Source organism: Pseudochaenichthys georgianus, chromosome 3 (assembly GCF_902827115.2).
Source record: "Pseudochaenichthys georgianus chromosome 3, fPseGeo1.2, whole genome shotgun sequence".
In the NCBI taxonomy this organism is placed as follows: domain Eukaryota; kingdom Metazoa; phylum Chordata; class Actinopteri; order Perciformes; family Channichthyidae; genus Pseudochaenichthys; species Pseudochaenichthys georgianus.
In genome coordinates, this window is record NC_047505.1 from 5,173,753 (window position 1) to 5,188,657 (window position 14,905).

A 14,905-nucleotide genomic window follows, 5' to 3' on the forward strand; every position below is an offset into this window, starting at 1 on the left:
ATTGTGTGAAAAGAAATGGAAGATGTTGTTTAATTGTTGATATATTTATGGTTCACGTCACGTATTCAGTTTTGGCGGCATCTCTTCCAGTTTGTCAAAAGGTCTTCTGATCAGGGCTCCATAAATAAATATCTACGGCAGATATGTAATATTTAATGCAGCCGAACCGTGTATTGCAATGCCGTTATGTGATGACTTTCAAAGAGAAAAGCAAGAACACTCGGAATAAAGTATTATTATTATTATTTTTAATGTTTTCCGATTTCATATCACATAAACACCATATCCCGACGTGCATTGCGGCGTGATTTTAGCAAAAACCTCTGAAACAAGAAATGTGTCTCTCAGAATCGAAAGAGAAAAACCTATGGGAAAAACACTGTAAAAAGCAAAAAGCATTGTACACAATTTAAACCAATTAATGTCGTATAATTAACTAGGATAAACTGATGTTTTTTTAGTGGATGAGTAGTGCAGATATCACTGTTAAATCATTTGATCATTGGTTTTATTATGAAAACGGCGAGACCGGAAATACTGTTTTCAACCCGTAACTTTACATGGAAGCTTGCCGCATATACACGTTCTCCTGACGAAACCTCAAATCATCTTCGTAATATCTATCAAACTATAGATCCTACATATCGACTGGACGTGGATTCTAAAAGTACAATATATACTTCTCGCTAGAAATCTAATCATAAAGCGTTTTAATGGCCAAACTATCCTACAATTTAGGATTTTACAGAGAGGGTTATTTGTGAATAAACAACCCTCTGTAACGTTTGTGTTCAACGGGAGCACTCGAGGCCGACAATTTTAAAACGTAATTATAGGTCGTATTAAGCGCTTGAACAAACGACATATTTGGTGCTTTCCATGCGACAATATTACCATTAGGAAATGTATTTATCTAGTCTATTTCCAATGTAAACGATCGAGATACGCGAATTTACTTTTTGAAATACGTGCCTAATGACCATGGGCGCTTCCATTGCTCCGGGACTTTTCCAGTGACGTCACTGAGTGGGTACGGCTTCCTGGGCCAAAGCTCAATAACAAACAACATGGCGTGCAATGCACCAGTAGTTTACATTACAAGAAAACGGTCGTCGTCAGGAGTTTATTGTATTGCCCCAGGCTGCACAAATGGATTTTATACAAAGAAGGAAGAAGTACATTTCCATAGGCTGCCACTAAAGGATGAGAAGCTGCTCAAAGTCCAGTCTGGATGCCTGGTTCAATACAAAACATTGGATTTGAAGCCAGGATCTGTTCCCACAATATTCGATTTCTCAACGTATGCAGTCGGGAACACCGACCGTCCCAGCACGTCGGCCGCGCAAGACAATGACAGTGTCAACAAACGTGAAGTTCGAGCCACCAAACGAGTTGCTTCAGCTGCCGAGAGAGAGGTAAATATTGCAGCACTACCAGATTACTAGCTCACACATGTATTTACTGACACAGTGTGACCTTATTAATTAACGCAATCGCGTCCAAACTAAATGGTAGCTATTATTATGACGTACAATAGAGAATTGGTGGTGTTCTATAGCTCAACTAATTAAACTGGCATACACACGCTCATCTGTCGAAAACAGCCCTAAAAAGGCTAGTATTGCTATTGATGGATGGTATTGCAGGACCCAGAGCGCACGGAGCACAGAGCGGACAGCAGATAACGGAATTGCAGTTGTATTGCTTATAGATTATCAGAACATTTCAAAGGGGACACAGCCCCATTGGATATTAACCTATGGATTAACTACATCATCGTTTTTATCGTTGTAATGCCATTGAAGACCAGACAATGAGGAAGGTAAGCCGTTAGCCTGGCGTATGTTAGTACCTAGCGCCACTTGTTTTGATGTACGTTTTTGTGGATAACCTCGCGAGTTTGTATCTTTCAGTGTTGAGGTGGGCACCGTTAGATTCTGTGTCTCCTTGCGGTCATAAACGATGTGTTGGATGTGCGGCTAGGATAAGTAATAAGGGAGCTAGGAGTGATTTTCGGTGCAGTAATAGGTTAGCATTTTCGCTCGGGGCTAATTCAGAGGCTCACTGTTAGCATTGTGTTTTTTTAAATTTTTTATTCCGGATCGTATGCCACTCTATTCGACCGAATCGGTTCATAAGCATAGGCCATGGGATGCCTGGTAACTGTAGATGCTTCCACATCAATGTCATCTCCCGACGAATAGTCAAATTCATCGTTCAAAACGTCGATCTCATTGCAAAATTCCTCCATCGCTACCATATCTGCTACGTTGTGTTGACTTCCGGTGGAGCGAAAACACAGCCAGTGACGTCACCATTTGGGACTCCCCTAATGGCGGCGGCCTGGTCCCGGAATTCCCCACCCGGCCGGCGGATAATTAATTTTCTTTTGGCGAGTAATATCATATACAATAAATATTACGATCAATATCCATTGTAAAATGAATAAACTACCGGAATATTATAACTGTAATTGGTGTTTCCTTTCCCCTTTAAAACAATCGACCCATATGGTCGTATGAGTTGGAGGACTTAGTAACTTTTGAAGTACTGTTACTAGACTACAAAGCATTAGTCAAAAGCTCTTGCAGCAGAAACCTATCTGTTAGTGCTATAGCCACATTTAAGGAAGAGATTCAACCAATACTTAACTCGATAGCATGTCTGCATGTAGGGGAGGAAACTTATACAAAATGTACACCACCCCAAATTGATCATGTTGTTGATAGTGCTATAGATGCGCTGCGAATAAAATTAGACTCTGTTGCTCCTTTGAAAAAGAAGAAAATAAAACAACATAGATTAGCTCCATGGCATAATGCCGAAACCCGCAAAATAAAGCAAAAGTCTAGACAACTTGAAAGGATATGGCGTTCCACTAAACTTGAAGAATCTCGTTTAATTTGGCATATTACTCTCAATGAATATAAGAAAGCACTGCGAAAAGCGAGAGCAGCCTACTACTCTTCATTAATAGATGAGAATAAGAATAATGCAAGATTTCTTTTCAGCACTGTAGCCAGGCTGACAGAGAGCCACAGCTCCATTGAGCCTTCTATTCCCTTAGCACTCAGTAGTAATGATTTTATGTGCTTTTTTAACGATAAAATTGTTACTCTTAGAAACAAAATTAATGACCTCTTGCCTTCGACCAGTATAGTGTTATCAACAGCTCCCGGAATCGTAAGTTCTAATATTACACTAGATAGTAAACTAGAATGCTTTTCAGCCATTAACCTTGAACAATTACATTCAATGATTCTCTCTTCTAAACCATCAACGTGCATGTTAGACCCAATTCCAACTAAGCTGTTGAAGGAAGTTTTTCCATTAATTAGCACTTCTTTATTAAATATTATGAATATGTCTTTATTATCAGGCTATGTTCCACAATCATTCAAAGTAGCAGTGATAAAACCGCTTCTTAAAAAGCACAACCTCGATCCAGAGGTTTTAGCCAACTATAGACCTATTTCTAATCTTCCGTTCCTCTCAAAAATTCTTGAGAAAGCGGTCGCAAAACAGTTGTGTGATTACTTAAAAAACAATGATTTATTTGAAGATTTTCAGTCTGGCTTTAGAACACATCATAGCACAGAGACAACTCTGGTTAAAGTCACAAATGATATTCTAATAGCCTCAGACAAGGGACTTGTCTCTATTCTTGTTTTGCTCGATCTTAGTGCTGCATTTGATACTATCGACCATGATATCCTATTGCAAAGACTAGAGCACTTAGTTGGCATACAGGGAACTGCTTTAGGCTGGTTTAGGTCCTATCTATCTGAACGCTCTCAGTTTGTACGTGTTAACGATGAATCTTCCACGCAAACCAAAGTTAGCCATGGAGTGCCACAGGGCTCAGTGCTCGGACCTATTTTGTTCACATTATATATGCTTCCGTTAGGCAATATTATAAGGAATCATTCTGTAAACTTTCATTGTTATGCGGATGATACTCAACTATATTTATCAATCAAGCCTGATGAAATTAATCATCTAAATAAAATTCAAGACTGCCTTAAGGACTTACAAACGTGGATGACCTTAAACTTTTTGATGTTAAACACGACCAAAACTGAAGTTATTGTACTTGGCCCGAAGAATCTACGAAACAAATTATCTAAAGACATACTAACTATGGATGGCATTAATTTGGCCTCCAGTGAGACTGTAAGGAATCTTGGTGTTATATTTGATCAGGATTTATCCTTTAACGCCCACATAAAATCAATTTCAAGGACCGCCTACTTCCATCTACGTAACATTGCAAAAATCAGGCATATCTTGCCTCAAAACGATGCAGAGAAACTAGTCCATGCATTTGTTACTTCTAGGCTGGATTATTGTAACTCTTTATTATCAGGGAGTACTAAGAAGTCAATTAAGTCGCTTCAGCTGATTCAAAATGCTGCGGCTCGTGTACTAACCAGAGTTAGGAAAAGGGACCACATTACTCCTGTTCTGGCTGCCTTACACTGGCTCCCTATAGAACACAGGATAGAATTTAAAATTCTTCTTCTCGCCTACAAAGCCCTTAATGGGCAGGCGCCATCTTACCTTAAAGAACTCATTATACCCTACTGTCCTACTAGGGCATTGCGTTCCAAGAATGCAGGGTTGTTGGTTGTTCCTAGAATCTTTAAAAGTACAATGGGAGCCAGAGCCTTTTCTTATCAAGCTCCACATTTGTGGAATCAGCTTCCAGTTTGTGTTCGGGCGGCAGACACCCTATCCGTTTTTAAGAGTGCGCTTAAGACCTTCCTTTTTGATAAAGCTTATAGTTAGGGCTGATTAGATTCAGCCCCTAGTTTTGCTGATATAGGCTTAGTTTGTCGGGGGACATCTTACTTCTTCCTTCTCTCTGTCTATACCCGTGTACACTCATGTTCCGATTAACCCAGCTTCCCCAAATGTCTTTCTTTTTGGTGTCTATATACGCTGGGATCCGGAGTCATGGATGATCCTGCGGTCCTGTGTCCTGGATCGCGAGCGCTGGATCTTGAGTCGTGGCTGTGGTCCTGGATCATAGGTCCTGGATGGATATCCTCGTGGATTCATCTTCCTATTATACACACATGCATTTCCAAACATTTGGACTACCTATGTTGCAAATGTATTATCTTTTCAATTTACACACGGCATCTATTGCACGTCTGTCCGTCCTGGGAGAGGGATCCCTCCTCTGTTGCTCTCCCTGAGGTTTCTCCCATTTTTCCCTTTAAACTGGGTTTTCTTTGGAAGTTTTTCCTTGTACGATGTGAGGGTCTAAGGACAGAGGGTGTCGTATTGTCATACTGATATTCTGTACACACTGTGAAGACCACTGAGACAAATGTAACATTTGTGATATTGGGCTATATAAATAAACATTGATTGATTGATTGATTGGTACGGGCTAATGTTGCCCGGGCAACGGCCCGTTTTCCCTTTTTGGCTGACTGCCCCTCTGGAGAGAGAGAGGTTTGTTTTCCTTTCTGTTGTGGTCGAATCAACATGATAAGCCCACAATTGGTATCGTAGTGTCTCGCTGCGGGAAACACACCAGCTTCATTCTTCTTCTTCTACTACTTCTTCTTCTCCTTCTTCTTACATGTAATTTTCAATGAAGAACTCGTTTCAGTGTGAACTCATTCCACAGTATGACCACTAAAGTGTTTTAAACCACGTAGGCCTACGTCTTTATTATTTATGTTCTATATCGCCAAGTGTGTGATTACACATGTTAGGCCTATATTATTTAGTATAGGCTACAGTAGGCCTATTGGTGCCGGTGCGTTAAGACCCCCTAGTGTCGGATTTTGGAAAATGGATTTTGAGTTTTCTCATGGCAGGGACTTTACTTCCTCTTGACACCGTCGGTTATTTACAAAAAAACACCTACATATACTTGTTATTGTGCTTCTGTCTTTCTGCGTCTTTTCATCTGCTCCGTAAACTCCTATTAAACATCCATGGTAAACTCCCTCGACACCGCTCTCTCTCTTCTCTTGATCGCCCTCTCACAGAGGACACTTCACTGCCCGCTTCATTGTAGGATTTCTGCCATGTCTCTACTTTAATTTGACCATCTCTGTTATTAAGTTATGGAATACTAAATAAATAAGTCATTAGATACCTTACCGTTACTGTGCTCATAAAGAATAAGAATAATGCACATTGAGCTGGTTTCATTAATAATTATAGAAGCCCTATTTTATCAGTATGTCTGCACAGCAGTTACAATGGTCAAACTACATTGAATTGTCCCCATTTTTTCTTTAGTTACTAACATTAGATATTTTAATGAGATATGGACCGCAAAACAAAAAAATGCACTGGTTTTCATTTTAAACATCAAGTCACTGAATGCAAGTTTGCCTTAGCATCTAATCTAATTATGAGATGATGATGTGAATTACTCAGTGGCGTTTCTATATGTACAAAAGTGGTGGGGCACAAAAAACTTAGATGTCTATAAGCTTCTGCAGTGAGGTTCATGGCTGGTGAGGCACTGACTCTTCGGGTTTACACATATTATATTTTGACCTAAATCAAAATATAATATTATTTTCAAAAGCTTTTTTTTTCTGATGCTTCAATTAATTTTAAACAGACAGTTCAACAAAAGGATACCCAAAAAATGTAAATGTATCATTTAAATATTGAATTGTTCTCTCTTAGTAAGATCTCATTTTCAATAAAATTGTAGTTTTACCTTGACTTGAAGATGAAGTCCATGCTATCCTTCTGGACAAAAATGTCTTACTTTTTTGTAAAAGTCCTTATCTTCTTGTAGTTTCAAATAAATGGAAACTAATCTAATCAATAGATTTATGATTCGAAAATTATAAAAGTAGGGTAGACATGTGGATATTATCCGGCTGAACAAAACGTGCTAATAGGTTTGTTTCTCACAGATCTTATTTGGAGCTATTTTCTAAAATCCTATGGAGAAATCTCATTGCTTTTTTGTGGAGGGAAGCCATGCGCAGTTTACTTCCTGGTTTTAGGACGCCACTGCAGCTCTCTCGTCTCCTCTTCACACACCACACTTTTCGCAGCACACGTACTTACAGCCAATCAGCTCTGAATTATGTGAGATGACGTATGGTGGGGATGGCAGCACTATGCCCCTATGGTCATTATTTTTTTGCCACACACATTAAATAGGAAAATATTCTGAGCATACGCAGTGTAGTTTTTATAGTCACCGTTCACTAGTCTTAGACAGTGAGAGGGAGGGGCAGGATCGGGTTTTGTCCCACATGGCTCTAAGCAGCTCAATAGGCACACACTGTAGACACTAATTAGAAGAACACAGACTAAAACAACAATGAGACGAATCAGATGATTAAACATGATCTTAAAATATATTTTCTATATTTGTTTTAGGGCTGTCAAGTTAACGCGTTAATAACAACAACAAAATAACGCCACTAATTATTTTAATGCGATTAACGCATGTGTATTTTCCTCGGCCGCCCCGTATACTTTCAGAGCGCATCGAGTTCAAAATACCATCTACAAGCTGATGCTGACAGCCCTGCTCCTGCCGCCCGCTTGCAGCAGACCACACTTCCACGCTCACCGGCAGGCACCGACTGGCTATTGGGAGGACCGGGAGGGAGTGTGTGTGTGTGTGTGTGTGTGTGTGTGTGTGTGTGTGTGTGTGTGTGTGTGTGTGTGTGTGTGTGTGTGTGTGTGTGTGTGTGTGTGTGTGTGTGTGTGTGTGTGTGTGTGTGTGTGTGTGTGTGTGTGGCCCGAGCGAGCGAGAGAGACCTTCCGTGCATTGTTGTTGTTAGCATCTGGTGCTAGCTAGCTGCGCTAACGGATATAAGGAGCTGTTTAAATGAAAACAGAGGAGCGACATTTCGCCACAACTGCGCAGAGCACTTGACTTTATGCAGGAAGCAGACAGTGGGACATTGTAGGAGAAGTCAGCACACTCAGGACGGATAGTGTGCGCAACATGATTGCAGCGTCCAGGCAGCTCCCGTTCGAGCATATGCCTTGAGTTGCACGTAGCTCCAACGATCCATCACACACACACACAAACACACACACATACACACACACACACACACACACACACACACACACACACACACACACACACACACACACACACACACCCACACACACCATTTGTATTGTATTATTGAATGAGAGAGGCTCCAGGTTGAATTGAGGCGAATATTTGTAATGTTCAGAGGTTGTTGTGTTTAATATTCATGAGAATATTTGTCATTGTTCAAATGATAATAAACATTAGCATAAAGCATATTTGTCCACTCATATGTTGATAAGAGTATTAAAAACTTGTAATTACTGTTAGTAATTAATTAGTTAATGTAATAATCGTTTTGGTGTTATTTATTTTTTCGGGGGGGAGGCCCTTTTTCCAGTTTAGAGCAATAGCCCCTCCAAATGTCTGTGCACGTCCCTGATAGCATCCCATAAACCCCTCTGTTTCAGCCCGGTTTCAAAAGTGCAGATTCTGAGTGTAGCTTTAAATGCTAATGAGTTGCTGCTGGCCACGCCCCTCTGAGATATGATTAGTTAATTTAATTTAATGTTTATGTATAAAAGACGTGAAAAAGTGGATTTTGCATAAAAAGGTGACCTTTTAATACAAATCACAAGTGAGTTGTGTTTGACAGAAAGCTGAAGCAGGAGGTCAAATTCAAAGCACATTCTGTACGTTCTGCTGAGAAAATGATATCTTAACTCTAATATATATTCTTCTCCTTGTCTACTGTCCTGTTTCTCGTTTAAAGGCCCAGACACACCAAGCTGAATTTGTCCGTCGGTGGGCGTCAGGCCGACGGTGAGCGTCGAAACGCCCTACTCAGATTGGTGTGTCCCACACCGTCGTGTCTTTCCAGCCGTGCCGACGTATTTTTGGCCAAAAACCTGCATGTGAAGCGAAACGGAAGTGAGGGACCCAAACAAACTATTAAGAAGGCAAATCTGAGATTTCATTTAACTCCAGCTCTCGACACAGGTTCGCGAAAGCCCCGTGAGCTTCTCGCTGTAGAGTGAAAATGGAACGCACACACTATTTGTTGTTTGTTTATATCACGCAGTCTGTTCTTCTCTCGGTTATCACGCAGTCTGTCTTCCGGTTGTTGCCTCTTTTGAATGACGAATACACACTACCGCCGCCTGCTGGTAAGAAGAGTTATTGCCACTCACGCATGCACAGTTCGTACGTGCTACTTGGCCTTCAGCTGAAGTCTTTGCGGTGTGTTCCAGTGCGACACATGGCCAAGACGCAGAGACGTGAGGCGACGCCACAGTCGGGGTCCGTCTGTGTCAGTTATTTGGTGTCAGCTTGGGGTGTTAACAACCAACCTCAACAACAGCACCATCTTTTTACCTTCTGCAGGTCTTCCCTTCTCCCTTCAGGTCTTCTGAGGTCACCTGCTTCACATTAGCCATAATCAGTCCTTCATGATGTGTTCAGACCATGGATGTATAATAAGAACTGGATACAGCGTGGGAGGCGGGGCCTCATTAATTCCTATGAGAGTTGCTCATTGGTGCATGATGACAAAATGGCCCAACTTTTGAGAGAGCAAAACGTCCCAGATTACCCGGCATGCCTGAGAAGTACCCGTATGTCCGCTCATAGCACATGCGCAACTTTAACCAAAATGCTCGTTCACATCAAGCACGTCAATTTGCGTACACGTAAATTACAGCACCGCAAGTTCATGACAGCATGGTCATGATTTGTTATTATGATGGATTTGATATTAACGAGGCGGCAGTTAGCAGCTAGCGGCTAGCTAGTAATTATGCTAATGTACACATCAATCGTTATGTACTTATATTACGCTGTAACAGGATCTAGTGACAGAGCTTCATCTAGCATGAAAGAATTATTGCACTAAGTGCAATAATAAGCTACAGGGACGTTAATCTAACGTCGGTAATATTAACTTTATTTAATACAACATTTACGGTACAAGATGTAATCATACAGCCCATGTAGTATAATATTTTACAAATGATGAATTACAGCAAACATGTGCAATATATCCATTATTACAGCTCCGTGGGATGGCAGTAAGACGATATGGGTCCGTTCTTATTGTGCATCCATGGGTAAAGATAAACGCAACTCACATTGGTTTCTCAAACAGCATCTCTGTAAACTACGTGTATTCATTGAATTTCACTCTCTGCCTTTAACGGCTCGTTGTAGCTCCAATAGCTCCAGCCCCCACCCTCCCTGTGAGCACAGTGTGCTCTGATTGGTCGGGACCATGCTGAACACGTAACATGAACGTGCCTGGCGGCGCGGTCCCGTGGGTTAGATGCGCGTTCATAATGCAGAGGGAAATAACTCTCAGAATAACGTTATTAGCACATTTTTACAACTTGAGGAACGAATGTTTTTAATAAGGGCTATACAAGTGTTCATACTGGGTAGTTTATTTAGTTTAAAAAAAATTATCCAACGATTTACAGACCACTCTTTCCCCATGGAAGTCAATGGGAACAAGTGTTTCCGGGCCTGGCAACCAAACGGAAGTGTAGTATCGCCGTTTGGCCACCACAAATATTTTCATCTGAGTCCGGCGCACTTCCTGGGGGCTTGTGTCACTACCCGATCCGTCACCCTGCCCGATCGGTACTGCGCATGTGCGAGATGGTCCGGAAGTCCGGACGGCAACCCAAGATGGACACTTGACACAGTGGCTTTTAGCAAAGCTCAAAAAGAAAAACCGAGAGAGATGAGTTATTGTTATTACAACGTGACTTCACTATTATTTAACAACTCTTTTTATTTGGTTCTTTTATTTAGGGTTAAGTACATTGTCAGAATAAGTGAGAAATGAATTTAACTTCTGTTAGACAGCCATATGCCATACATTTTTGCATACATTCACAGAAAATATGTATTCATTATGATAGCTGTCTAACAGAAGTTAAATTCATTTCTCACTTATTCTGACAATGTACTTAACCCCAAATAAAAGAACCCAATAGAAAGAGTTGTTAAATAATAGGGAAGTCACGTTGTATTAACAATAACTCATCTCTCTCGAGTTTTCTTTTTGAGCTTTGCTAAAAGCCACTGTGTCAAGTGTCCATCTTGGGTTGCCGTCCGGAGTTGTCCAATATGGCGGACCATCTCGCACATGCGCAGTACCGATCGGGCAGGGGGACGGATCGGGTAGTGACAGCTTGGTTCAGAGACTCACATGCCCTGTTTGTAGCTTCCTGTTTTGTTCTGCTTGGTACACATTTCTTCTGTGGTATGACATTTGTGTGGCCTAATTTATTTGGAACTTTCACTGCCTTAGTTTTACATAGCCCAAGATTTGGCAAATGTATTCTGGTAATACAAAACTAATACAACAATTTGAGATACTCAACACACTAATAATTTTGTATCCTCTTAAATTACTTCATTTGTGTGTTGAAATGAAACACTTTGAACATGTTGAAACATTCCTACATTATATCGAAGAGATGTCCTGAAAAGTGAAAAGGTATATACAGAGCCGACCTATTAAGCGACATAAGCGGCCGCTTAGGGCCCCGCAGCCACGAAGGGCCCCCTAGCAACAAAACGAAAAAAGAAATTGAAAAAATTAAAACAAAACAAAAATCTCAGTACACCGTCGCCGTGATAAGTATGTTTAATTAATTGTGTTAACATGCCTAGATTGCCTACTCTCAAAGTAATGTATTATATTATTGAGTCAATCATATAATACATTAACCGTGCTTTACCTGAACCTCATCATGACACAAGAGAGGACGGCAGGATTGTAATTTCCCGTGTTCAGTGAATGCAACAGAGGCAAGACACCAGACCAACCAGAGAGTTGAATGGAAATAAACATGTCTTATTGGCTGACAGGTACCTATCATGTGAGCTGTGACAATGTTTAAAACAAACTGTCAGTCGGACTCAGAGTTTTTGAAGATGGACATAAGAACATTTTTTCTTAAAAAAACAATTCTCAAGTGGTGGCTCACACAACAACCCCAGAGCCACCACTTGAGCCAGGTGAACAAGGTATGTAAATGTCAGTAAACTTCCAAGTTATGCGAACATGTAAGCAAAGCATACATTACAGCTACGTTGACGTTACTTTGAATCGCGGGGCTAAGCTAAACCGTTAGCAAGTAGCTATAGCTAGCCAGATATATTAAATAAACACTTTGTCATACAATCTAAATGTAATGTTTTTTAGTGTTACCTGGTGATTTCAAAGAAAGCTCTCTGGGAAATGTTGACTTACTGTTCGACATGAAGCTAGAAGCTACCTTACAGTACACAGTTGACCCTGAGTCCTGTCAGTTAAAGTGTTTCATAGTTAGCTTAGCTAAGCATCAACCTAGCACTGAAATATATGGATGTTACAAAAAACAAATATAACAGGAGGGACCAGGCACAATAGGCACACAACAAATAGCCCAGAAAATGCAAACAATACTAAATGTAGCTGTAACAGAACAATCCCTCAATCCGAGAACACAAATCCAGTTTTTCAAGGACAACATTAAATCATTTCTGTGCACATTTATTAATTTGAGAGCATTGTTTAATACGTTTTCCACAGCAGCATTATGCAGGAGAATCCACAGATCTGAAGCTAACACTATTGCTACGGAAAGTACAACAATGACAGTGAGCTCTGTAGATTAATCTCACTAAAAGGGACACATGGCTAGTTGGGGGTCTTTGGGTGAATTTACAATTTAATAGACTTTAAAATCGGATAAGGAATGTGATATAAAAATAATATAAACATTTGAAGTTCACACTGGATGGCAGATTCCTGATATGAGACTGTTAAAAGTCTACATCTGTTTGCTCGCTACCATTATTAGTTTTCTTCTTTCTTTTCTCCAGCCATGTCACATGTCAGCGTTCCCAGCAGCTGTCACTCCCCCCCGCCCGGCCCCCTCCTCAGCACAGCAGTGATGACCCCCTCAGGGAGAGCCTTGATCATGTTCCAGGCCTCGAAGCGGGTCATGTCCTGCAGACTGACCCCCTGCACCTGCAGCAGCTCGTCCCCCCGCTGCAGCCCGCTCTGCTCCGCTGCCCCCCCTGAACACCGGAGGAATCAAAGAGTACAATGCAATCAGGACTGGAACCTGGCTTTCACCAAAGACACACAGACCTGAAAACTCATTCTTTTCAGTCTGACCGGTTCCAGAAGTTTGTTTTTTTCCCACATAAATTAAAAACCCTGACTTTGTTCAGAAGTGTGATGCTGATTATTCACAGTTCTCTCAGATATGAACGGTCAGATCATTTGAAGGTCTCCTATTATACTATTTTTAGGTATATATTATTGGTAAAAAAAACATGTCTATGAAGTGTTTTGCTCAAAAAACCAAACAGATCACCACTCTAGCCTCATCCCTCTCGTTCAGCCCTGTTAGAGAACTGCTGATTCTGGGTCCGGAGATTAAAAAAAGAAAAGTAAAAGAGGTGGGGAGCTTATGCAGGAGAACCGCTGCCGTGATTAGACGCCGTATTGTGTTTCAAACCTCATCAAGGATGTTTGCCCTTTCAGATATTACGTCATATCGGACGCAAATCTGGATCAGCTCCGTTGTAGCCCCGTTTGGAGAGACGAGGGTCCGGAGGGAAAGAGAGGGTTTTGCTTTCTGATGCTGCGTGAGGTCCCTGACACATATTTATGTTTAAAAGACATCAAAAAGTGCATTTGCCAACCCGCCAGGGAAGCAGTCTCAGTCCTCTTTTATTTACAATCTTCCTTGAACTGTTGGCTGCAATGATTAGAGAGGATTAAGAAGAAAAGGAGTTGCTGGAGGTGGCAGGGAGCATAAGCTTTTTCTTTACGCGGAGGACATTTTATTACTGAGTCAGGATCTGACAAACTCCATCAAAGCATTATTAGAAGTGATGGAAGTATATTCCAAAGTGTCTGGTTACTGTATTCATTGCCCTCAGAACCTGCTCTCCACCTTCCATTGGAAATGGTTTCCAAATGGCATGAAGTATCGAGGGATAGAACTACATTCGATATGAGAGTACCTATGATACTAATGTGGGAAACTACTGATGTAAAGTTCATTTGGACAAATGTAGTAAGTTACGCATGACGCTCTGGGGGAGGTGAACACGATTAAGATGATAGTCTTATGTGTGTAAATGACAACTGGAATGATACCTGCATGCATTCCACAACTACTTAGATATAATCAATCAATCATATATCAGATATAACGACATGCTAAAGCATTTTCTCTGGGATGGGAGAACACCTAGGATTAATATGGACGATTGATGTCAACCACAAAATGGAGGAGGATTATCATTGCCCAATATAAAGAATGATAGTATTTCTTTTGAAATGTCAAAGCTTGTGAAACATTGAAGGGTTTAGACGGTGATCTGGACTGGGTCCTGATCGAGCAGGAACGAACCTCCCCTTTTAAACCTATTGCAGCTCTCCAGCAGGTGGCACCCAACAAGGAGGATAAGAACGTGATCAATCCTATTCTGTACACTCAAAAGCAGTTTGGTGAGAAGCACATACAAAATATAAACTGTCCCACAATGCTGAAAGATATGCGCCTTATGGCTCCATCCTAAGATACACATCGATAATCAGCCCAACTGGGCAGTGGGCACAGTGGCTTCAAAAGGATATTGGATGATTTATTTGAAGCGAACATTTGTATTTCTTATGACAGACTGAAGGAAACGTTTAGTTTGGGGACGAGGCCACTTTTGGGAATATGTACAGATCAGACATCGTATGGGGGGAGGAGTTTCATTAATAGGGATGAGAATACAATAGAGTGTTACCTAACAATGCTTCAAAGAGCATCAGGTGGTACGGGACGTGTCCCTGGATAAAGGACACTGGCTGTGGTAATCTCAAGCGTGTATCTAATGATATCTAACTCTGAAAGATACATA

At 41.0% G+C, this 14,905-nt stretch overlaps 1 protein-coding gene across 1 annotated transcript in view; it reads right to left on the reverse strand.

Moving 5' to 3' along the window:
- Positions 1–12,506: 12,506 nt before the first annotated feature.
- Positions 12,507–14,905, reverse strand: part of il16 (interleukin 16) — a 58,610-nt gene continuing 56,211 nt past the window's right edge. The window contains 1 exon segment of the mRNA XM_034105206.2: positions 12,507–13,057. Within this exon segment, the coding sequence (XP_033961097.2) occupies positions 12,891–13,057 (167 nt within the window). The 3' untranslated portion in view covers positions 12,507–12,890.